This window comes from Poecilia formosa, unplaced genomic scaffold (assembly GCF_000485575.1).
Source record: "Poecilia formosa unplaced genomic scaffold, Poecilia_formosa-5.1.2 Scaffold12, whole genome shotgun sequence".
Taxonomy (NCBI): Eukaryota; Metazoa; Chordata; class Actinopteri; order Cyprinodontiformes; family Poeciliidae; genus Poecilia; species Poecilia formosa.
The window spans coordinates 2,680,641-2,706,054 of NW_006799951.1; the positions used below are offsets into that span (position 1 = coordinate 2,680,641).

At 38.4% G+C, this 25,414-nt stretch overlaps 1 protein-coding gene across 2 annotated transcripts in view; it reads left to right on the top strand.

The window, feature by feature from the left end:
- The first annotated feature begins 1,203 nt into the window (after positions 1–1,203).
- The window catches only part of adam12b (ADAM metallopeptidase domain 12b), a 106,923-nt gene continuing 82,712 nt past the window's right edge, over positions 1,204–25,414 (top strand). For both annotated transcript variants that reach the window (XM_007545350.2, XM_007545351.2), the window contains exons 1-3: positions 1,204–1,708; positions 15,147–15,268; positions 19,683–19,756. In XM_007545350.2, coding sequence (XP_007545412.1) covers positions 1,594–1,708; positions 15,147–15,268; positions 19,683–19,756 — 311 coding nt within the window. In that variant the 5' untranslated portion in view covers positions 1,204–1,593. The remainder of the gene's footprint in view (positions 1,709–15,146; positions 15,269–19,682; positions 19,757–25,414) is intronic.

The window sequence follows — 25,414 nt, forward strand, 5'->3', positions numbered from 1 at the left end:
GTGTGTGTGTGTGTGTGTGTGTGTGTGTGTGTGTGTGTGTGTGTGTGTGCGTGTTGTGGGGTGATGAGGGATGCAGAGAAATAGGAAAGCAAGAAAAGAGCAGTGAAAGGGAAGAAAATCCCCAAAGAACTCACAATAAAGGCTGATTGACATTATTAATCGCCTGCAGTAATTCTAAAAAATATATTTTAATAGCACAGTTAACATAAATATAAGGCAGTTCATGTTTCTAAGAAACACAGGCAGTATCTCAGAGTTCAGCTGGGAAATGCTTCACTGCAGAAAAAACTAATTGTGTAACACATCAGTGAACATGGATTGATTTCATCCTATGCAAGTAATTTTAATATTTCTTCAAAAAGTGCATCAAGACCGGTCCTATTTAAAACTGTTACCATATTCAAAGCTGTTTTTATTAAGATTGTATTTATTTTTTCTTCTGCTTGAGGCTGTGTCCAATAAACTGTAGAATGAGGGAGCTTGTGAACAAGTCAGCCATGTTTATAAAAGATTTTTTTTTTAAATGCACAGTAAAAAAGCAACAACATAAATCAGATCAGAGTGAATTTTCTTGTTGCTTCATACAAAAAAATGTATAACAATATAATAAATACTCTTGCTGTATTAGTCCTCTGTTTAACTTCCATTCATATTTACAGAGAAAATGTGTTTTGTGTCTCTGTGAACTATTTAATTAGGAGTTTATCCAATTGGCCAGTGACAGGCATAGACTCAGGTCTGAAGTTTTGTTTCTCCAAACCTCATGGCTTCAATCTATCCATCATATGTTCCCACTGATAATAAACAGACTGCTGATCCCTCACACAAGTCTTGTAACTTCTGTTCCAAAAGTGAATTTTTACAAAACAAAGCCTCTGTGACAAATTGAGAAAAAAAAATGCCTTAGTTAAATTAGTTAATGTGTTTTTTCTTAATATATTCACAACTGTTTTTTTAGTGATCTTATACAGTCGTCCTGTGTTAACCCACTACACCAAAAAATGGTTTAAAAGTTTCCACATATAAACAATAACTGCTGATTAAAACCAGAAAAATGCACAGGAATCGTTGCATTATGTATAGAGTTGCCTGAGAAGAGGGTGGCACCTATTTTTTCGAGGGGTGGATGGGTGGTGGGAGGGGCTCTGGGGGAGTCATTAACTTAACAGGCTTTTGGACCCAGCAGACTCCAAAGCGCACATGGCTCGGTGTTGCTGCTCCGGCGCGTCCTCTGCTCCTACATCCTCTCTGTCTCTCTGCCGGTCTTCGTTTTCTGCCTCTTTCTAACTCAATCCTTTAAAAGAGACACTTCCACGCAATTTTTTTTTTTTTTTAATTTATCTTGCAGGTTTATCTCTATGTTTCTCCCACCTCGTAGCTTGAAACATGTTACTTGCTTTAAGGAAAAGTTTCTGCATGACGTTAAAGTCTGTTTTAGTATTCCTCCCTCTTAAACTCCTGTGAGCTCCTTCAACCCGTCTCTAAATCAAGTCAAATTGCATGCAGAGAGCCTGGAGGCGCTGGACTGATAAAACTGTCGCTGTGTGATCGGAAGATTTTTTTTTTTTTTTTTTCATCCGAGCACCGGGCGTGATGAGACACTGGAGCCGCCGGAGGAACTTTGTCTTTCTGGGCTTTGCGCTGCACGTCTGGTCCCTGTCCACGGCCCTGGAAAATGTCAAAAGCGAGGTTTTCAGCATAAAGGAGGGTGAGTCTGAATGGGAATAATCTGTTTACATGGTTGGCTTGAATTGACTGTATATTTCAGTAAATAAATTCAATCAGTTTGTTTTGTAAACTGCCTTGGGGAAACATTTGTTGTGAATCAGGGGCTGCATAAATCATCTAAATTGACTGACTCAATTGAACTGAGTTTTCAAGAAATGACTTAACGTCCTTATCAAAACCTATCAAAACTACATCAAACAGAGTCCCAATTCTTTGGCATATGTGCATATTTTGTGCTCATTTAAGTTTTTTTTATCAGAATACATCCAGACTCCCGCAGCTGTGCTGTGTACCTCACTGTTAGAGAAAGTGCAGAAAGGATGCAGAGTTTGTTTTTGTAGGTCCATCTTTGCGCAACAATAAAAGGAAGTCAGACTGCTGTCAGACGAACAGATGAGTTTAACATCCAGGAGGATGCAGCTTCATCTCTGGCTTTCAAAACATAAACCAAAACAGGATATATATATTTTTTCTTTCTCAGATGCTCTAAATTTAATCTGCTGAATTGATAGGACCGTGTAAACTGTGTGGGGGAGCTAGAGGAGAGCATTGTGGCACAGAGCAAATATTTCATGTGGCTGTGGTAAGCAGAGCAAATATCAAAGACGCAGACAGAAAATAAGAAAATGCTTGATTAATAGACTCAAATAAACAAGAATTTCAATTTCCTGAGGCGAAACGGGCGGCTTTGAATGTCAACAAATTCCTTGTGTGCTGTATGAGAGTATAAAACTATGCTGTATTTCATGTAAATCAAACAATTTTGCACAAGTAAACTACTATTTTTGAATCCAGTTTAACCTCTGTGTTACATTATCACCCATACTGGTCACTTTGGCACCAGACGCACATACCATGGAGCTCAGATCAGCTCAGCGCCGAGTCATTAAAGCTTTCATCCACAGGTTTAGCTCATATAAAAATGCAGGGAGCAAAAAACAGTTTGAAGGGGCAGCGTGAGTGCTGAAATAGTGCAGCCTCTTTGATGTCAGCAGGATGTTGACTCCTGTTTATTACAGCCCCACCCCACCTGTGTGGATATGGTGCCAGACTGCCAATGTTATGCTGCAATTTTAAGTGTCAGCAATCAGGCGCTTTAAATAAAAGTGTCAAGTAGGACCTGCTGGATAATTTTGGTTTGTTTATATGTAATAAATTAGATTTTTTTTTCTTCTTCTTCTCCTTCGTCTACATGTAGCTAATTTAGGGAAATTGCTCTCTTCAGAGTTCCCAGGTAGTTTGGAAAGTATGGAATTATTTTAGAGCTAAATAAGTAAAGAAAAAAACTAATAAGAAGAAATATATGGGAAATATTTGAATTTTTAGACTTGTTCCATTATATCCATCCATCCATCCATCCATCCATCCATCCATCCAGGAAATTTGAGTGTGGGATAGTTGGGAGTTTTGAACTTAAATATAAATTAGGAACCCTGGTCAGTAATCCTGCAACAATACCTTAAAGATGAATTTCTAAGTTATTGTCAGTCAGCTTGCCGACTGACCTTACAAGAGCAAAACAAGTATATTTGGGTTTTTGAAACCCTAACACTTGGAGTGAGGGCATGTATAGAAAGCTGGCACATTGATGCCTAAACAACAATAAGCTGCTCATCCTAATGAAGTGCCACATTTTGCAGTCACACTGTTGATGGTTGGAAAAAGTGTAAGACAGAAATCTAGGCCAAAATCACCACGACAACTGGATGTCCCTTCTCAAGACAGTATAACTGCTTTAGACAAGTGTCTCAAGTATCTATTTAAATCTGGTGACAAAGGAGGTCTGCATACTCAGTGCTGAGGTTTGGCATTTAATAAATGCCGTTTTACCAACACTCATGCTGCTTTCCTGAATTCATTTTGTTAGCCAACTACTTTTTTGTGTATTCTTTTCCAATTTGTTCGAAATCTCAGCCAATCTATTGAGAAAATTATCTCGCGTATATTGTTTTTAAAAGATTTTGTGTAGTAGAAGAGTTGTCACATCAGGGAAAAGTTGTTGTTGTGTTAACCTCTTTTCCCAAGGCTTGTGTACCTTAATAAGCATACTTATCTTTTTTTTTTTTAGCAAAGCCATATGACCTACTAACATTTAGTATTTTTAGCTTAGTGTGAACTTCTGCAGCTGCATTACCAGATTACAGTGCAAAGGTAAAGGTGGGTGAATTTGGCATGCGATCTGCTATGGTGTCTCAGCTAATTAAGCAGGGAGAAAACATATTTTTCTTTACATTATCAGCTCCTATTTAGTGTTAATGTTACGCATTCTAAGTGTGAAATAGGCTTTTCTGATAACCAACATCAAAATCCCGCATTTTACATTTTGACAGATTTGTGGCATTTTTTTGGAAATGACGACTAAAGCAGATAAATCTGTAAAGGATGATTTCACACACGAGCTGTTTCTAAATATCTATTTCTTTCAGATATACAGGAACATAAAGACCGACACAAATGGCTACTTCAATGAAGCCAGATTTTAATTTTTTTTTAATGAGTGCCAAACTGAACCAAACATGGACTGGTGGTAGAAAAATTGACTCTTGCACACACACTGCAGCTTGCAGAGATGAACTCTCTTCCATTGCCACCAACACTCCACCACTGTTAGTTCTGCAGCCCAAGCAGAAGTAGACAGACTGTTTTGCTGACTGATATTCGTTCTCTTCAGTGCCAACACTCAACTGCCGGCACTCAGCTGCAATCAAAGACCTGGCCACATTTCAAATACGATTGTGTTAGCAGTTACTCAAGCAAGAGATGCATCCGTTTTTATTGACTTTTGTCTGTAGTCATTTTAAATCTGCTACATCTGATTGTGCCATTCCCTTAGTCCGGTAAAAATGTGTTATGTTAAAAAAATGTTTCAGAGAAATAAGTTGAACATGCTCCTTATAATCAGTTTGAAAGGCTTAGTCTCTGGTGTGTGTTTTGCAACTTAGTTGAAGATTTTTGGTGTGTTTTTCATAGTATAGTATCTACCGTCTTTCATGACTTGAAACGTGCAGAAAAGTTAGTTGTATCATTAAGAACTTTTGTTTGAGTACAAATCCTTCAGTAGACAATTCAAATTTCTCTAAAAAAAAAAAGGTTTCAATAGATGATAAAGGAGCAACATTTAGAAGATATTTAGTTTTGTGCACACACAGTACTATTTCATGTGTATGAACAAACTACAATCATTTCATAGCCATTAGTCTATGCCGCGCTGGTTTATTTTTAATAAGGTTAATGCTTATGTATAACGTTTGTTGAGCCCTTTGGTCAGTCGGGCTGCTTTTGATGTGTTTATACATATAGTTGGCTTGGCTTGACTGGCTAAGTATGAATTTTATGAATGCTTACCCATTAATAACAACTTGAGATAAATAGTTATTAAAATGCTCAACTCTCACAAAATGGCGTTGGAACGAAATGATCGTTCATTTATGTTATGTTTGCAGCTCAGCGCTCCCTGTTTTTTTTTTTTTTCTCGTTTCCACTTCAGTCATTTTTCCAAGAATCAGATTTTTTTATTTATTTATTTATTTATTTATTTTTTTGTCTCTCTGGGTTGGAAATTCAATAAATAATTAGGGAGCACAACGAAAGACCCCGATCAGATTTGATGATATCAGGTGGTCAGCCTGCATCTGCAGACAAAATTAATTGAAAAGATTAGAAAGTCTTTGTTGTCTAAACAAACCGAGGAGGAGCAGAATAAACCTCGACCTGAGAGTTCCCTAAAAGAGAAATTCAAGTGCACGCTCTTGGGACTCGGAGGACTATCGCCCGGCTTTGAGCGTGCTTTCCTGAGAAGCGAGTCAAACCCATCACTCAGTCTGTGGTGGAATGCTGATATATGATTGTGCAAAAAAAGAAAAAGAAAAAAGAAAAAAAGTTCTGCTAAAACCATTCAGGAAATAACCTCACCCCAGTTTATTTTTCCAGCCCTTGGGGTGGCTGCTGCTTGACGTTTTGAGGACAGGCTGGCATTGATTTGCTGGCCATGAGGGAAGGACATGCACTGTTAGAAACGTCTCCATGTGTTAAGCATCGGTGGTCATTATAGCCATCAGACTGATTTAGCTTTCCACTGCTCTGTCTCTGGGTGGCGGAGTTACAGACTTAACAAACGAGATGGCAACGGGAGAGGACACAAAACAAAGAGTCATGCACTGCTTCCAACGAGTGAGTTAATGCCTGGGCATGAATTAAAGACCCGAAGAAGAAAAGAGTAAACAACACAGTGGATGAGGAGCCCTGGTGTTTGACAACAGAACCGCAGACCCCACCTACAGGGCCTTGACAAACACCAGTCAGTCATGTTTGATCGATGAGGAGGGATTTATTTCCCCTCGGTCTACATCAACCTGACATAAAGATGGGTGTGAGGGCACCTTCTCCTGCAGCCATGATCGAATGTGCTGTTGTGAGGCTTCTGTATCTTTGTAAGACAATCTGGGCTGTAGGAAAGAGTAAAATATGACTTAACGGAGAGGGGGAAAAAATAGCGGATTGATGTCAAGGAGAAGGCCACCCAGTCCCTCATCCCCTGCAACGCATCCGTAAAAAGCATTTATAAATGCTCATGGTGGACTGATTGTAGATTTGAGAAAATTATAAACATGCCACCGTACGCTTTTGAAATTAAAATGAACGAGTGGTTGTAGATGCCGCAGAAAGAAGACGCCGCATTCTCACACATACGCACAACATCATCTCCAAACCAGCAGCTGGGGTTTGTGTCTTCTCCTCTGACAGGACGCCTTTCTTAAGAGATACTAGGTTTTGCTTGGATGAGACAGAAGACAGAACAAGAAAGGCTAACAATAAGATTCAGGCCTGAGACTCACACTGCGGCACAGCAGGGATGGACTGCTAGGGTTGCCGGATATCAATAACTTCACAACAGAAAGGTCACACACCTCTGTCAGTGTATTTATCTTGAGGTGTTGTTGATTGGATCAAGCCAAGGACTCCAGCTATTGCCCTTTGTATTGAAGTGTTTGATGGACAAGATAGCAGCTGTTTTGAGGGAATATAATACGAGGCAGACATGTTGAATCCTGCAAGCTAGGAGTGAATTTGAACACTGTGAGGCACAAGAGTAAAAATACACGTCTTTGCTTCCTAAAGCTTTATGTCAAGAATTAACAGACTAGTGCTCTAAATTAGGCACACTTTGGAAATATAAGGCTGTGGAAATGTTTTTACCTTCTTACAGACAAAGTTAACATGAATAAATACTCTGATACTTTACTCTGTCACAAACATAAATGATTTCAAAATGTGAAAAGATTCAGTTGTTAACTGGACTATACAGGAGTGAGTGATTATGGTAAAGGAAAGAAAAGTACCCATCAAATCACCCTAGAAGAAATAAACTAAGTTAAGCTGAAAACCTGATGACAGCCTAGTGAATAAATAAGATAAAGCAGCAGCAATACGTCAAGACATTCGACGCATAAAGACTTCAGTAAAAATGTGAATAAGATAGCTGATAGCTGATGGGAGCTGAACTGACAGATTGACAAGCTGATCTCTAAACTGTGCTTCTGGCACGGTTAAAATCAACTTCACTGAATCTCATCTTCCTCACAAATTTCTTTTAGGTGGCATGAGTGATAAGTTCCCGTTAATCCCCAAATCCTCCAATCTTAAATCCCCCCCCGGCGGAGCTGCAGCATAATACACAAATCTGCGCGAGGCGAGACGGGAATTGGCTTTTCCTCTGTTGCCCCACAGGATGGGAATGGGACACACAAGCAAAACCTCGACAACCCTTCCCAAAACGTCTCATGTTACCAGTGTTTTCAGTGTGATTGTTGGGTCGGTAACAGGGGATGCATGTTCTGTGTGGGTTGAAACTGGGAGCACCCTGGTACAGGATTAGCACTTTCTCACCTTCAGTGCTAATTACCACTGTGTGTCATCAGTGGGAAACTGAGTGATGTGGGAACCGCCAGAAGGATTTTTTTTTTTTTTTTTTTTTTGCTAAAATTACGCAATAAAGAAGATCAGATATCAGATGAAGGGTTACGAATAGTTTTTTTCTGTAAAAAAAATGATAGTTTTTTTAAAATCAAATATTATGTTCTTGTTTATTTCAGGCCGGGTTTTTGTATTTTCAAGATATTCCTAATTGTGTAAAAGGTTTTCTAGCATAATCTTTCATAGAGTGCTACAGGTTTTTTGGGGGGCATTTTAAAACCGCTTTGGCATTTACCTTTACTATTGAAATGTCCCCACAGTGACGCCAGTTTTCATCATTACCTTTTTATGAAGAAGATTTAGTGACACTCTTGAACTGTCACGAATGTCCCCAATCAATGGCAGTCTGACAAGTTCTTTAATTATTACAAGTTGATTGCGACAATAAATTGTAATCATCAAATCAATCAAGACTTTGACATTATGGCAAAAGCTGAAATAAATAACTTTAAAGTCACGTTTCGTGTTTCTATTCCTACCTCCAGGTGTGTTGGAGTGCCTTGCCTTTGCTTTTGCCAAGTAGTATTGCGGTGGCTGTTTTGTCACAGCGTTGAAACCGGGAGGTGCTATTTATGTCTGACATGCCACGGGGTTTTAACAGCGTAGCAGTATTTGACAGGCCAGGACTAAATAAGAATATTGTTAAAGCAGGTCTTTTGTTATCTCGGCTGAGATGAAAAATACATTTGGACTTTTTGTCACAGAGTAGAAGCGAAGCCTGTTCATATGTTGAGCTGATGACTTATTTCCAGTTGAAAGTCCTTTTTTCTTTGAAGTTGCTTCAAGCGTCACACATTAATTCAAAAGCTAGAGAGTAGAAAGAACTTCAGAGAGCAACACCTCATCTTTTTTTCTTTTTTTTTTTAATAAGACCTGTCTTATATCTTGGATTAGTCTGGAATCACTTTATAGAAGAGATTTATTATTTAACTTGAGAAATTGAAACGCAACACTTTTGACATGCTCAAAAAATTGGGGAAAAATACTAAACAAAATGAATTTAATTTAAAAAAGCCTTACTTTAATCACCTGTAACTATTAAAATAGTTTCCAGGTTAGTATAGTTTTGACCGAGTCTGACGTCCCAGTTACACAAGCTCTCAAAACATTTGCATATGTTCATTTTGCTTTTGAGGAACAGCTCTGCATTTCAAAGTGACCTCATTCGACATTCTCTCTCTCTTTTTTTTTAAGACGCCTTTTATGTTCGAGGGCACAATTCAGACGCATGCCGCTGCTGCATTTAGCTGACGTGTGTTTTGCACACCGAATTTGTCCACGGATGGGAATCCTTGACGAAGGTCTTGATGGAGCCTTACGAAACATTAAAGAGCCTTTAATCCTCAGATTTCCTCCACGAGCGACTGTAGAGACGTGAGCCGCAGGTGTAAACTCAAGATCATTTCTCTAAAGCAACACTTCAGTGCTTCTTTCCATTCAATTTTCAGCTTTTTTTTTATCTCATATGCTTTGATTCGCATTCAATAAATCAGCATGTACATTCTGATGACCCCCATTTCTCAGATTAAAAGTACATTTCGAAAAATAACCTTTGAGCAGATATTGAACATCCTTTCCCGTTAAACTTTATTGTACTTATTTTTGCCTTATTTTCATTTGCTGTAAAAGAAAGAAAATCATCATATTTGACTGGCAAATTATTGTTTGTTACTATTCTACTGAATCCTTTATTGTCTTCGTCTGATTTGTTCTCAGAAATGATCTTCACACTGTGTGACAGGAGCTAAACGAAGAGAAATACAAATTAAGAAATTAGTGGGGAACAACAGTCTTTGAAATGTGTACTTAAGTTTTTTTTTTATTTCTGTTCACAACTTGTTTGTGTCATGTGTGGACCAGGGAAGGTAAAGATCAGTGAGTATTGGAACTCACAGGGTTTTCGTCTTGATGCGCGGCACAACTCACGAGAACATGTGATGATTGCAAAACCCTGGTCGGCAGTGTATTTATTTGATAACTGGGAGGGAAACCGTCTGATTGGCAGATGAGCTGGGGTTTTAAATGTCTGACCTGCAGCTGATTCCCCCTCCGCACCCCCTCCTCCATCATGTGCAGTATGTGTCGAATATAATTGTGGTTGGCTTGGCAACTACTGTCCTCTCCAGAAAGCAGATGGTGTTTACCCAGTTTTGGTTTCAAATAACAAAGATGAAGCCGACTGCAGCGCGGTCATGGATGTTGGATGTATTTGCTGTTTGAAAGGTCGGCTCTTCTTTTTGGGCAGCTGATACAGGTGTGTCAAACTGAACTTCACAAACGCACAGAATGATTACCATCACACGTATTAAAGAGTTTGGCATGACTATCCCCATGCCTACACCTCTCCCTGCCCCCTCCCACAAAAATAAATAAATAAATAAATAAATAAATAAATCATCAAACAAACTGAACATCAAACAGCATTTGAAACCCCCAAAATGATCCGAAGCCGTAAAAGCACACTTACCTCAGCCAGCAAGTGCTGCGGGGTGCAGAGAAAAGGGAGCTGACTCGATTAAACTATGTTCTCAAATGCACCATCGGTTTTTTTTTTTATTGTTTTTTTTATTTATTTTACACTTCATTTAACTCTTGTGTCTTTTCAAGTAAGAGCATTCTTTGAGAGGTAGAAAGTCACACATATTCCCACTTAGTGGAAGATTAACTTAAGACCTAATTCTCCAGTGATTTCTGCATTTGCCACTATTAATGTGGTTCCGTGCAACAGGTGCAGCTTAGTTGTGTAACAAGGTCGCTCTCTGTAGAAAGAGACTGAAACTTTCATACCACCTCAGCTTTCCGAATATTATCTCTATTGTTGTAAGACTAATCAATTTTATAACTATTTAAAAAGAAATGAATCTTCCGAAGAAGGATTTTTTTTTTCTTCCAAATCAAGCCACTATCATTGTTATTGGAAAATGTCGGTGGTTCCTCACATTGAATTCGGAACCAAATTATTCACCAGGTGAAAGCATGCTTGTTGGTGAGTTAAACATGTAGCTTCATATGATCCAACCAAAACCATTTATTTCAATTAACTCTTAAGAGGGTGATTTGTTTTGGTTCTGACTGGTTTGGCCAGGTTCTTTCTGGTTGTAATTACTCTATTTTCATTATTTTTGGCTCTACTGGCAGCTGGAGCTTTCACAAGAGGAGACGGCATCAGAACTGCTCAGACAGTGAAAGAAATGGTGGAATTTTCTTTATTTTATTTATTTTATTTTTTTACCATATTGTTTAACAGTAGAATGCAAACAAGCTGTCATTGTTGATTTAAAGAATACAGTACTGTAAAAAAGTTTTTTATCCTGTTTATTCTTTTTGCTTTATTGTTTCACCAAAATGTTTCAGTTCTTAAAGAAACAATCAGGGGTCACCTGAGTAAAAGCCGGAAGCAGTTTTGAAATGAAAATTTCATTTACAGAGGGGGGGAATGATCCAGAGTAACCTAGCTCTATGTAAAATAGGTATTGTCTTTCTTTTTGAATCCTGAACTTTGATTTACCACATGTTTTGGAAAGCTGAATTCAGTTTCAATAGACACACCAAGACCTGATTACTGCCAGACCTGTAGGATCAACAAATCACTTGGGTAGTATTTCAAAAAGAAAAAAAAAAACAAAACGGGAGAGAAAATCAAACAAACAAACCAAAAAACCTGCTCCTCTCACTTTTCCCATCCTTATGACGCCTGAGAGTTATGGGAAATCGTTTTTTTTAAAACTGACTAGACAACAGTAAAACCTTTGAAAGGTGGATTTACTTCTTCATCCAGTGCTCACAGTCAGACCTGGTGGCGATAGAGGAACATTCTCAGGCTACTTGTGTGAGTTATTGTAAGTACACGTGGTTTATGAAGGAGGACAGTCATCCGAAGCACAACAGCAAATCAACAAAAAACATTTTGGAGTGGTTTAGACTGACTAGAAGTCCTGTGGAAAAACCCCAAACGGTTTGTTCATACTGTAAACCCTTTCAATGTGGTTGAATTTTAACAATAGTGGAAAGAAAAGTGGGCAAAACTCCCCTTCAGCGATTTGAAAGACTAATTTTCAATTATCATTAGCACTTAGCGGCAGTCGTTGCTAGCAAAGGGGGGCACAGGCAGTTGTTAGGTTTAGAAGGCAATCATAATTATGGGGCCAAATTGGTTTAGAAATGGTGTTATCATTTAAAAACTGTTTATTAACCCAGCTTAGAAAGAAATGTAATGATTTGAAGAATTACACTGTAACCAAAAAAAAAGCAACAGAGACATAAATCTTGACTTTTTCACTGCATCATATCTCCTTGACTGAAGCTGCATCCCACATTCAAAATACTGTGTAATCATTCTGTCATAGTTTAGACTTAAACTTCAATATTTAAAGTTTCACCTTTGACATATTCTCACAGGCATGCAAAACATTTATTTTTGATTGTCATGGAATAGCAAGGTCTTAAAAAGTCCAGGATGCAATTTGCATGGGAGAAAGCCATGTAAGGTGAACTGCAACAGCCAGTTAAATGTGTGTGAACGGTCAGATCTGATGTGTTTTCTGTGTTTTACGCTGCTATTTAATTGCAAAGAAGCTTATAAAGTATCTGAGCTCTAAACATAAGTCAGTCGGACAGGATGTCAGCTCAGCGGGCTCCATCTCATTATAAAAGACAACTGACACGTATCAAACCCCATCCATTCACTGTAGCATGTATCCATGTATTAATATGCAACGGTCACTTAAACTCTTTAACGTGACTCGCTGTGTAATTTATGTAGTTAATCAATCGTTCTTTCTATTGTGTAGTTGAGAATAGAGTCCAGTACAGTATGCATTATGCAAGGATGAAACTGAAAAGTACCCAACACTTAATGCAAAGAGTAAGTGACGGTATAATGATGCTCTGACTTTACTTTTTTGTAAAGCTTTTTTCTTTATTGCAAAGCTCTTTAGTCTTAGTCACGCTGTTCCATCTGTCTAATGTGGTTTTCATGGACCGCTAAAACCAAGAAAACAGCGTTGGCACATGTTCTATTCTGCCATTAAAATGCAGGAGGTCCCTTTTATACCCTTGTTAGCTTATTATGCACTGTGGAAAAGGATCTGTAAAAAAAGACAAAAAAAAAAAACGAGTGTAGTGGGTAGCCATTGTCGGACTGTTTGATGTCGTAACAAATGCAGTTGCGATGACATGGGCGACAGCGCTGACGTTCGTCATCAAACAACCAGAAGCGTCGCACTCGCATTAAACAAACAGCTTGCACCCATTTAGACCTGATCATATGCTTTTGGCTTTCAAGTGTATTGTGAGGTGAGGACTGCATCGTCTCCATCATCTCGCTTAAAACACACAGGTGAACATTTTAAAAAAGCCTCTTAATTAGTTGTCTCTAATAGTCGTAGTTTATGAAAGGGGGGAAATAAATATTTTTAGTGGGTAAAAAAAAAAGTTTGTTTAATGTTCCTTTTCTTTAGATGCGCAGCGCTTCTCAATTTTTGTTTTTTTGTAAATATGCCTTTGTTAAATAAATGGTAATGTAATATATATAAATCTAATATTTAATCTACTCTTAATTTTGCTTAAACCTTTGGCTGCATGTGGCCGTTTGACTTCTGCTTCAGTCTGAGCTGGAGCTTTACAGTAAACATGGTGTGGTGGTTAGTACAACTATAGTTAGATGAGATCAGGAATGTTTTTTTTTTATTTTTTTATTGTTTTTAAATCAGTGTAAAGCCAGTGACAGCTTGCCGGTGTGCTCTGTAAGGTTTCAACAGAACCATAAAAGCAGAAGTGGCAGACATGACCACAATGTAAAGAGTCGACCCTCTAGGGTCTAATAATGAGCAAACACTAAAGACAAATGAAGTTAAACACACTGCCTGTATGCTACGTTCTCATCCCTGAATAAGTGTTTATGCCTTTAAGATGCATTAACGTGCTGGTTTTATGCTACAAGCGAAACAATTTTGATATTATCCAGTTTTAATCACATATTATTGTCTTGGTTTTGATATCTAAATTACCACTATTTAAAGCAGAAAAACTCATGAATTACACAAACGGTTCATAGATGTAATCAGTTGTGTAAATGTTGTAGCTTCCTTAAGATGCTTTCTTGAAAAGGTGTATTTGATTTTTTTCTTTCTCTTTAATTTCATCATATTTGATGTCAGCTTTTTTTATTTGTATATCTAAAAAAATAATTATGCTATTATTTTATTGTAATATGTGACGCTTTATATAGTTCATCCTTTACTCTGAAAATCTTTGTTAGTTTCTGCAGTAATTACTGAAGTTTGTTGTAATGAAGCAGTAAAATAGAAGGAGTATTTGGTAAGTCTGATTGGTCTAACACATTTTTCATTGATTAATTGGAGAAATAAACTGATATTTGCAACCCTACGTAGCGTGAACCCCCACGTGCTGCATCTGCATTTCTCCCAGCGCTTAGAATAAGCGGGCTGATATTAAATATATACAGATTTTCTCTTCGCCCTTCTTTTTTTTTTTTGTTACTTTTGTCATAGCAGGAGAGTGGAATCTCATCACCTGGTTCCCTCTGAGCTCAACTTTTCCTCTGTACTTCATCTCCACTGCTGCTCCATGGGTTTTTTATCATTCATTGGGCTTCATAGGAAGCCCAGTAAGCCTGCTATAATGCAGACATGCTCAGTAAAGTCGAAGGAGCATTAGGGGCATCGCCAGCAGTCAGTGGGAGAGAAAAGTCGAGGGAGGATTGGGAATTCTCAATACATTTCCCACATCCTGCCCAAAGGTCCAACTCAGTTTAATGTGCTTCATCCCTTTTTAATACTGTGTAGGTGCCTTAGGATTCCCCTGCCAAGTGATGAGTTTTTTTTTTTTTGTGTGTGTGCTAATTACAACACAGGGCTTCAAACTTTGCTTATTTTATTGTAGAAGCCGAGTAGCCGAAGGATAAGCAGCAAGGATATTAAGTAAAAGATGCAAGGTTTTGCAGAACTGTGGTGTTTTATGACTTACTAAATAAAGTAAAAGTGGGAAGAATGAAAACAAAGGGTGTTGGACAGACTTTATTTTATACTGCTTGCTTTTTCTAAACAACATTTCGGTTCAGAAATGTAACCATGACTGAGTTACTTATAAACTGCGCGAGAGCATCCATTATTGATGCTGTGTCTGTGGCAGAGGTCCTGTGGGGCGAAACACATCTACTCCCAGGAACAAGAGTGAGCTTTTTACTCTTCCCCAGCAGTGTGTTTGTAATTTTTAATAGTGCAATGAAATGTGTCTGAACCTTCTTCATCTTTGTTGGCCTAACTGCATGAGTGCCACAAAGTACTTTTTTTTTTTTTTTTATTAGTCCTGCAGGGATTTTAGGGATACTGTTGAACCATACTACTGGCCAGGGTTTTGTCTCCAAATTGTTTGCAATGTGTTTCTAAATTTGACCTTGACTTAATTAGATCGTCTCTTTACAGGAAGTACTCCAGACAAGGCTAAGCGGCAGGAGGATGCAGCCAAACCACGTCACCATGAGACCACGGTACCGCTGATACTGAAGGGCAAAGAGCGAAGACCTCTCAGCCAGCTCACCCCTGGGGTAAACACAATATTGTTTAGCAGCACATGTTCCCTGGCAATAAGCTGAGCCAAATACAGTTGCCTGTTTTTTTTTTGTTTGTTTTTTTTGTCTGCCATAGCCGCGGCGGATGATTCCCTCTACTGCTCATTGCTTCCACGCTCGATTGGTTCCTTCAAACAGCCCCTTCATTTTTTGCTTTGTTTATCGCTCCTGATATTTCACCTGTTGTGTTTTATTCTGTGCCCTCACTCCCTTTGTTCTCTGTTTGCGTGCTGCCCTGAAGGCAATATACATGCTATGAAGTTTTTGCCAAATTTAAGTCCTGGAGTAATTTTCCCAAGTTCACTAACTTAGTGGCATACGGCACTTAGCGACCGTATTCAGTCGGTCACTACAATTACAAACAGGAATGTATTTGTTTGTGAACGCATAGAGCTATACTAAGTAGAGCACAATGCCAACATTGTACTGGAGTACCTTTCTCCACACGTTTGCTGTTTCCGCAACATAACTTGTGGGACTTCTTATGGCTTTTACTCAACAATTGCTTTCTTTTTCGCTCTTCAGTGAAGACCGGGTTTGTTGAGTACACAACTAATAATTGTTCTGGTGACACAATCTTCTTCTACCTGATCGCTGCAGCTCCTCTTGAGTTACTGAACCCTCTTTGGTTGTGTTTCTCTTCACCTGTCAGTTTAGTTGTACTTCTATTTATTGGTAGGTCTGCAGTCCTGTCTTTCAGATTTCCTTGGTTTTCATAATGAGGTTTGTTCACTTATTAAAAAAATCTCCAAGGATTTTACAGAGAAGCTGCATTTATACTGAGATTAAATCACACACAGTCAGACTTTCTTTACTGATTAGGTGATATTTATTACTTATTATGACTTGTATTTATGGGTGTCAGATTAAAGGGGTGTGTATCCCTTTGCTTTAAACTCTTAAACTGAAAAGCATTGTAGCTAGACGTATTATTCTACTGCATATAATCAATGAAGCCACTAAACCCTGTCAAACAAGTGGCAGCATTGATTTTATTAGGAAAAAGAGAGAGGCTTTTTAAAATATTTTTGCATAAAATGTGTAATTTTTGCAGATAGTAATCTACCATTTAATTAATTCATGTAATCAGTTTCATTTTAAAATTTAACCAATTGGATTTTATTTCAAATCTTTATTTAAAACAATTTTCATTCGCTGGATTTTTAGGAAAATTTATTATTTACCTGTAATTTAACTTTGAAGTTTTTAAACACAGTGTAATGCTGTCATCATCACCATATAACCATTGGTCAGCCTAGCTATGTGACAATAGCTCAGTGTAGGAAGAGGCAATAAGAGAACCTGCGAACTTACATGCCCTGCGTAAACAATGTAGGCGAAAATAAAAAAAATAAAAAAATGCAAGAAAGTCAAATATTCCTTGCCCAAAATCTCTAGATTTGTTTGCTGGCAGTTAAATTCCTGTCCTTTTTCTTGCCACTTTAAGAATAAGTTTTAAATTTGCCACTCGTCACTTTGAAAACTCTGCTCAGAAGGGAAACGTGTAGGTGTTGAGAACTCCCTGAGCGCTGAGATTTTTTCCTGGTGAAGGGAAGTCCCCATCTGAGAGAGCTGTTTGTTTTCAACCTCGGTCCGTCACAGCAGCAGAAGGCTAGTGATGCTAATTACATAAACATCACAAATATGTCACGTAGGCAAGCAGGGAATTGAAACTTTGAGCTTCACGGATTAATTATGCACACATTTTCCACTACATTAGACGTGTTATCCCATTGGCCACTGCTGACATAAGGCATTTCTGTTAAGAGGACACTTTTGTTTTAAGGGAGGTTATCTACAAATTGACCCTCCCCTCCTCCTAAATTAAGCTGACCACAAGGGCAACTGGTGATGGTCTTATTGGCAATGGCAGCAAACCCTTCCGGAGAACAGAGTTATACTGTGAAGCTGCTTTTGTGTGCCAGCAGGTTATCGGTGAGTCGTGAAGTATGGCAGAATCATTACTTGCTGTCTTTGCTGGATGGAGGACAAAATGCACATAGCTTCTCCTTTAGCCGTATACACACAAAGAAGAAAACAAATGACTTTTACAAAGTGCAAAGCAGCAAAACAGTTGAACTAAAATCTAAGATGATTATATTTGAATCTCTATTTGGATCTCAAACAATTAATTACTATACCATCTCACCAAATAGTTGAATACCGCTCTTCTCTTTGTGAGTGGGAACTTCTGTGAGCTTTTTGGAAGTTACCTTAGCCTCGTGTGTGCGGTGCTGTACTGACTAAAATATACCAGCTCGTGCTAGAATGACCTCAGTTAGTCACCGTAGCTTTGGGGTTGTTTCCATTAGGACATGGAAATAAACTTCAACCAGTTTACAGAAAAATAGAAAAGAAAGAAAACTCAAAACGTCCTGAATTTTACAATCCTTAACGGTAGAGTTCGGAGGAGGCACACTAGTGGATATATTTTAAGATCATGGAAAAATCTTAATAACTCAAAGAAAACAATCTGGACGAGAATTGTAGATCAGATGCTTGAAAAATACAATTGATCTTCTCAAAGAGTTATGTGTAAGTTTAAACTACACTGGACTGTTCAGCGATCACACTGCCCAGGAATTAGACAGGTCCTAGTGATAAAAGTGTTTCGTTGGTAAATGTGCATATCAACCCCTAGACATACAAACAGGCATGGTGAGGATACAGGTTGTTGGTGAAAGGGGGTCATTATCCACTGAAAGGAAAATATTATAGATTGCAAATGATCTGCGGGACAGATTGTTGTAGACATGTCCATCTCCACAAAACAACCACTTCAGTAACATATCATGAGAAGCTTGTGGAAAAAGATACTCGAATGTTTGAACCATGTCATACAGTTCAGTTTCTTTATAGCTTATAGCTTCTTATAAGGGCAAGAGATTGAAGGCTCATTTTACTGTCATTTAGCCACAAAGTAGACTAAATTAAGTTACATTAGTTTCATTCTAATCTAATGTCAGACAATGAGGGAGACAAAAAAGGTTATGTGTGACAGCAAACGTTGCGTTGCCAAATTCTTTATAGGCATTTTGCAGGAGCCCGGACTCTTCCCTTAATAGCTGGTGAAAGACCCAACTATGATGAGCATCAGTGCACAGCCTGAAATAATTCTTCATATGCTGTAGATTTGCTGTCTTTGTTCATTAATTCTTATCTTGACGTTGAAAAACTCCCTATGTTTCTCTTAGTCATATGGTTAAGGTGAGCATACACCAGCCTCCCTGCTTGATCAGAGCAGGACATATGGCACATGCACTCAGGAGCACACAGTTTTTAATGGTGTGCAGACTCCATGTACAGCATGTGTGCCAGCTTATAAATAGCTCTGACCCACTGTTGCTTCATGATCGATGCCCTTGGTCTAAATAAGGGCAAAGTCTGGAAATACGAAAAAAAAAGAAGATACTTTTAGTTTGGTAATAAACTGAAGTATTGATTCGCAATATGATGGATGTATTATTCAACTTTACTTTACAAACAGAGGAATAAACTCCTTTCATAGGCACTTCTGAGAATTTCAGAGAATTTCATGGTATCCTCGTGTAAACTTTCTAAGACCTGAGATGAGGCTGCAAGCTTTCTACTCAGCAAACCTGAAATAATAAATGATAGAAGGCATAGGAGACAGACAACTATCCATACAAACACCAACTAGCGAAAACGATTCCCAGTTGAGACGACATCAGCGGTTCATCAGAACAACAAACCAGAACATACAACCAAAGCTCTACCTGGTTTAGATCAAAGCACATCCATTCTCTATGCTATAAAATGCCCCAGTAGATCGTTATGCCCACAAAAAACTGTTAATGTTTCACAAGACTTCAAAATTTCTGTTCATAGACGCTCACCATCCATTCTAGGTGAGTTATTTTTTGCAAATATGGGGAATTTTTTTGAGTCTGGAACAGACACGCTTTGAGAGGCTATAAACGAAGCTACATTTGCATCGAAATTCGGCTCTGATACTGGCTGCCAGTTTTAGACACAATTTCTGGTTAAAGCTTGTCTCTGCAGCAAAAACACAGCTTTGAGTTAAATAAGTTACCCACCAGATTGTAGAAAAAAAAAAAACAGGTTTGTACCTAGCTGTAGATTGTTTCGTACATTTGCAGCGACTTGGATGACTTCTTTTTTTTTTTTTGTAACAGATTTTTTTTTTTATTTCATAAAAGGAAAGAGTCTGGGCTCAGTTTATCTAATTTGTGACACACACAACCTAAGGAAGTGAAGGATGTGGAAGCTTTCTTCCTTTTCCTCCTCCACTATTGTGCCCTATCACTTCCTTTCTCGTGTGCAGCCTTTTTTTTTTTAAAGCTTCCCCCCAAAAAAAATCCAGGTCAGGGCGCCACCTCATCAAAGTTGGTATTGTTTTGTGTTACAGATTTATCCTGCGTCACTCCAGCTGGTGGTGTTTGCAGAAGGTGAAGATCTGATCCTGTCACTGGAGAAGAATGAGTGAGTTTTCCTGTGATTTTGTGTGATTCATGTCAAGGTTTCCTCCATACTGATCACGACTGCTGCGTGGTTTTCAACAAAGCTAGATGAAAGCTCTGCTCACTTATTTTTATTTTTTATTAAAAAAAAAACTTTAGATTATTTAGGAGAAGGAAGAAAAGCTATGTGGGTTTAGGTTCTGAAATAGCACATTCAAGAAAGGAGAAATAGTATGTCCCATAGTGATTGGACTCTTTTCATGGTCCATTCTCTCTGAAGGGCTGAGAGATAAAAGCTGATAAAAGAACCAAAGGATGAAGCAAGTTCAGAAATTAAAATAAAAAAAAAGTAAAAAAAAAAACGTATTTGCTGAAATTCTCATTACTTCTCTCCTTTCTGTGTTGTGGAAAATAACACGATGAACTCTGGAATGAGGAATAGGAATCAGGTTGAGCTGATAGTTATTCATAGCGGCTTACACACTTATGCACATACTGTGTCATATAAAATAAGAAGCACTGATGTGAAAGCAAATGAAAGCTGAAACGATTCAGGTTCTTAGTCTCTCGGCGTTTCTTTTTCAGACGGAGTTCAGACATAATGTTTCCTCCCGATGCTCCGGCATGCACATATTGACTCTTAATTAATGAACTTAAATTCGCAACTCCTGAAACTCACCGGCTCCAGACGATTTTGGGATGCACAGTTTGAATTTTCACAAAGAAAAAAAAATTACTTTTTGTAAGATTCAAGAATGGGGTAACATGGGAGCAGATTAATTCAATTTCCAATCCATCCCTGTCTCATATTACCCATATCCAGTCCTATGTGTTTTTTTTCTCTCTCAAAATAAGCCTGATATCACACAGGGGAAAAAAAATAAACTAAACAAAAATATAACACATTGGTACAGGGTAACACTTCCGCCTCTTGTTCTGCATGTCACCTGAAGTGACTGCCGCATCAGCCATGAGTCATCCGTCACCAGACGTCACCGGCCTGGGAGCGTTCTGCCATCCCTACCCGGCCTGTTTGCTGTCAGGCCAGATGTGTCCTCTGATATCGCTTCATCGGTTCAGCCAGTGCCGAACAGGTGGTCTCTGACCCCTGTGTGTCTGTCGTGCCGAGGGCGCATCCGTCCAGTCGCGAGCAAAGAGGGAGGAAAAGCGTGCGGGCCAGCAAACGTCCAGAATACGTTTTAGCAGTAATATTTTCAGTTTGGCAACAATGGGTCTTTTCCCAGAGTCTTTGGGGGAAAAAAAATTCTTTAGAGATTATTTGTAACTTCCCTCAAATTCAAAAGTTTACAGACATTTAGTCAGTGCCAAGTTTTTTTTCTTTTCTTTTTTTGTTTTTTTTACTTTCTGACTTGGGTGTGGATTATATTAGTGATGCGGTTCATCCTTTGTTGTTAGTTTGATTTTGGCTTCTCCCACCACACCAGGGTGTGTCTTGGGATAAGAAACTTGCTATCCTAGTGTCCTTGTGTGAGTGTGTGAGCCTTGAGATTGTGTCTGGGTGAATGGGTCTGTGATGTAAACAAAACTTAGAAGTTTTGTTCATTTTACATTTACTGTTTTTATGTTTGAATTTGCTGAGCTGCGGTCGTTTGCTCTGGAGCTCCCTTGTTCCAAACCCAGTGAATAAAGTATTCACTTGGGGTCCATAAGGTTTGTTTTCATTGGTTGATTGTCAGTCTTTTTCCATGCATTATATAAATTTAGATTCATTACCCATTTACACGGGCTTCGTCGTGGGTTCATTTCAGTTAAAAAGGGTTTTTCCTTATGCTTTTTGAACCATATTCCATTTTAAACTTTTTTATGTAGTCTTACAGAGTGAGCTGCCAGTACAGTTTACTGACATACTTTCTCTTTTACAACGTTTAGCCACAACTGCTGCGACCACAGCTTTTTTAACAAAGTACCCTACAGAGCTTGTAAATGTTTAAGCCAAAGAATTCAGCATGGAAATAATGCTATCAGGTTTTTTTTTTTATGTTTTTAATTGTGATTTAGATTTATGTAGAAAGTCAATTATCCCCCCTCTACCCCCTGCATGTCATCCTCTTTGCTGTTTGGATAATTAAATTTATTGACTTAACATTTCCTAGTTTCAGGAGGCCAACAGAAATGGTCATGTCATGTTTAATGCCTTAAGGGCTGACATATTGTACAGTACAAACAAAGTAAGACAGATGTTCTAACTGTGCCAGCAGCTGCAGCTTTGAAGTAATACATTGATCTGTGGCACAAACCTCAAACTTCAAATGATTAATAGTGGTGCCATGGGACATTTCACATTAGTCTTGATTAAATAGTTCTGTAGCATTTTTTTATTTTTTGGGGGGGCGACCAAGGTCTTTATGTTTTAGGAGGAAAAGGAAGACAGCGAAAGTGGAAAAGATGTACAGCTCCTCCTCCTTAGTGGATTAAAGTTAATTTAATAATTTCTCTTAGGCTTAGTATAGCTGACGTGGTTCTTGACTGATATGTTCTTTGTTTTAAGTTTGAATAAATGCATATGTGGATTTAATTTTTAAAGAAATTGCTAACCTAACTTTGCACGCCACAGTCTTAGCCTTCAGTAATGTATACTACTGCATGAGTTTCGCTTTTGAGTGTTTCCACTGAGTTTGAGCACTTTTCTGAAGACATATTTTCTGTGGTATGAAGCATCCTAGTATAAAACAATGAGAGCCCCAAACTTTTTTTAATTTATGTTTTTTTTTTTAAAGATTATTTTTGTTAACATTTTGGTACATTTCAAAGTAAATATTGTTTATACAAATGGGTAAGAAGTAAAGACATGTCTGAACTCTAACTTGAACTCTGCTGGAGAAAAAAAATACTATATTATCAGTGACAAAAAAAGAATGAAGGACCTGTGACTGAGAGATGTCTTTTATATTTCCTCTCTCTCTCTCTCTCTCTCTCTCTCTCTCTCTCTCTCTCTCTCTCTCTCTCTCTGTCTGTGATACTTGACTATTTAAAATACTCTTATTTTAATTAGTACAAGGAAAGTAAAGGAAGTTATCGTTCTCTGAATCACAGCCATTTCTGAGCTCACTGAAAAAATTAGTTATAAAAATTGTCATCGTCATTGCTGTTCACTTTAGACTTGTTCAGATTGCAACCAGTAAAATGCAGGAGTATTTTTTCCTAAATACAAAGAACTGTGGTGTTCCTACTTTACCTAGCTTGCTACAAATGACCATGTGTTTCCCAGTGAGAACATTTCCTTTCATTCTTCTGTGGCAGGAAAGAAAAGAGGAAAGAGGTCTGTTGAAAACCCATGGCCACTTTTAACTAACATCATTATGTTTTTGACCAAAAAAAAAATAAAAAATCCCCATAGCAACATCTGCAGTGTGCTTTATTTATTCTTTTTTTTTTTAAGGAGAAGAAGACGCTCCCCATCTCAATAACAGAGCCGACAACATCAACAGGTCACTGCATGTGCGTTGCGCAGAGGGAGAGTATTATTAATCAGTTTGTTTGGGAGGGATCTGAGTCAATGGCTACACTGAGGAGGATCCCAAGATTTCTGAGGAATTTAATTGGATCTTTTAGGAGGCTGGGATGAAATGAATTGCATGTAACCCAATTTCAGCCACTCTATTTACTGCATGATGAAAAGATTTCCTTGGTTGCGTATTCTAACGGCTTTGATGCCTTGTCAAGCTTGACAAGAGGCGCTTCTTCGCTCAATACTAGTGTTTGATGTGGATTCTAGCAGATATGTTACAGGCTAGATTTATCAGTTATAAACTCATGTAAATGCTACTTTGTTTAGCTGGATCAAAGTTAACAAGCAACATTTTGACATGTCCTTATATTACCCCCTCCTGCATCAGTTCTTCCTTCATTACCAGTACATCTGTATGGTATTGAGCTTATTTGTTATGCCTCTACGCATTTCTTACTCCTTCTGTCCCTTTTGTCTTGATGTCGTTCCTTCCTTGTAACGTATATTTCTTTCCGCCCCCGCTTTCCACGCAGGCACATGTGTTTTTCCTCTGCAGCTCTTTTGTCACTGCAGCTCTTTTGTCAATTTAAGACCCTGTCAAAGCCAGATGAGGGAGTGGGAGAAACATTGGACCTCTGTTTGATGCCAACCCATGTGCACTTGGACTTCTGTGCCAAGTCTCTGTATGGATTTTCTCCAGATGCCAATACCTTTTCTTATGGCTGTCACAATCGGTTCATGCATTGTTAGACTAAATATCTGGTGTCCAGTCGGATCACGCTGGACTGTGCCTTATTACATACGCCAAATATTTTTTTTTAATTTTTTTTTAATTTGGCAAGGCCTTAGTGTACATCTGTATGTCAAGTTACAGTTACATTTTGGAAAACTGAATGCATGACAGCTACCTAGATGATGTAAGAACGGAATTTCAGCCACCAACAGGTGATGTGACTCATTTTATTAAACACTGTGACGAGATCAGTTTCAACATTGTGGTAAGCACTAAAATTGGACTGAAAAACATCAAAATAATTGGTCTCTTTTTCTTTTTCTTTTTTTTTTAATATGCTTCTCAGCATATTTGCTAATGAATGGGAGGTTGGAGGTTGACCTGTAACCCTGACTTGTCCCGATTCTTCTTCTTCTTCTTCAGCAACGGTTTGATAACTGCTGTTCTTTGAGGTTGAGGAAAAACACCTGGTGACGTACGAGTTCACCGTCTGAATCCGATTAGATGCTACGACAAGCAAAACTTCCTTGAAGAAGAATGTGGGTGAGCAGCCGAGACAACAGGAGGAGGAGTTTAAATGGTGCGCCACCTCTTCCAAGCTTTCAGATTATGTCGTTTTCTCCTGATTGCTATTGATTGGGCACAGCATTGGTAATGGGCTTGGTATTGACGTACAGGTTGACCCTCTAATTGTGAGCGTGTTTCAGTGAAGAAGTTGAATTAATTTATTGAAGAGGGCATCTGTCGGTGCTACCTGGCAGTAGTGGTACCCAGTAGTGCTTTGCATGTTATATTCACTGATTGGAAAAACATGCATTTTCTTTTTCAGTCAGTTTTCATCTGACTGATCACCAATCAGGCTCTGTCTCACACAAAATCAGTTTCTCCGTGCATCTGCAGTATTTTCTGATGTGTCAAGAAGCTGTGCTGAAAACATACAGACACAGAATCTCACTTCTTTGAGATTCTGTGCATTATTGTTAGCAAAAGTTTCATTTTACTCCCAATAACAATAGTACTATTAGCTAAAAAAAACAACAATTACTTATTTTACATGGGCTCGCTGTGTCCAGTGCTGTTTTCCCCACTGTTTTCCTGAGTGTTGAAGCTCTAAACACTGCAGAAATATTCACTTTTTTCCCCCATTTTCCTTTTGTCTCAAGCAAGACAAGAATATTTGAGACTTCAATCCATGAGCACACATTTTATCTCTTCAAATATTCATTTTATGGTGAATTTCTCCTCTTTTTCCAGGATGTCATTGTAGTTGTAGTTCTTATTAAGCTGAGAGTACGCAGTAATCACTGTCCGCTTTCTGGCACCTTTAATTAGTTGGCTGAAGGGTTTTGAGGAAAATGCAGAGTCCTTGGGGAATATTGCCCAACCTTGAAGGACGTCAAGGGAGAAAGAAAATAGTCTCAGGTGTTGTTAGAAGAGAGATTAGAGTCTGAGGTTTCCTGATCAGAGGGATCAGTGCC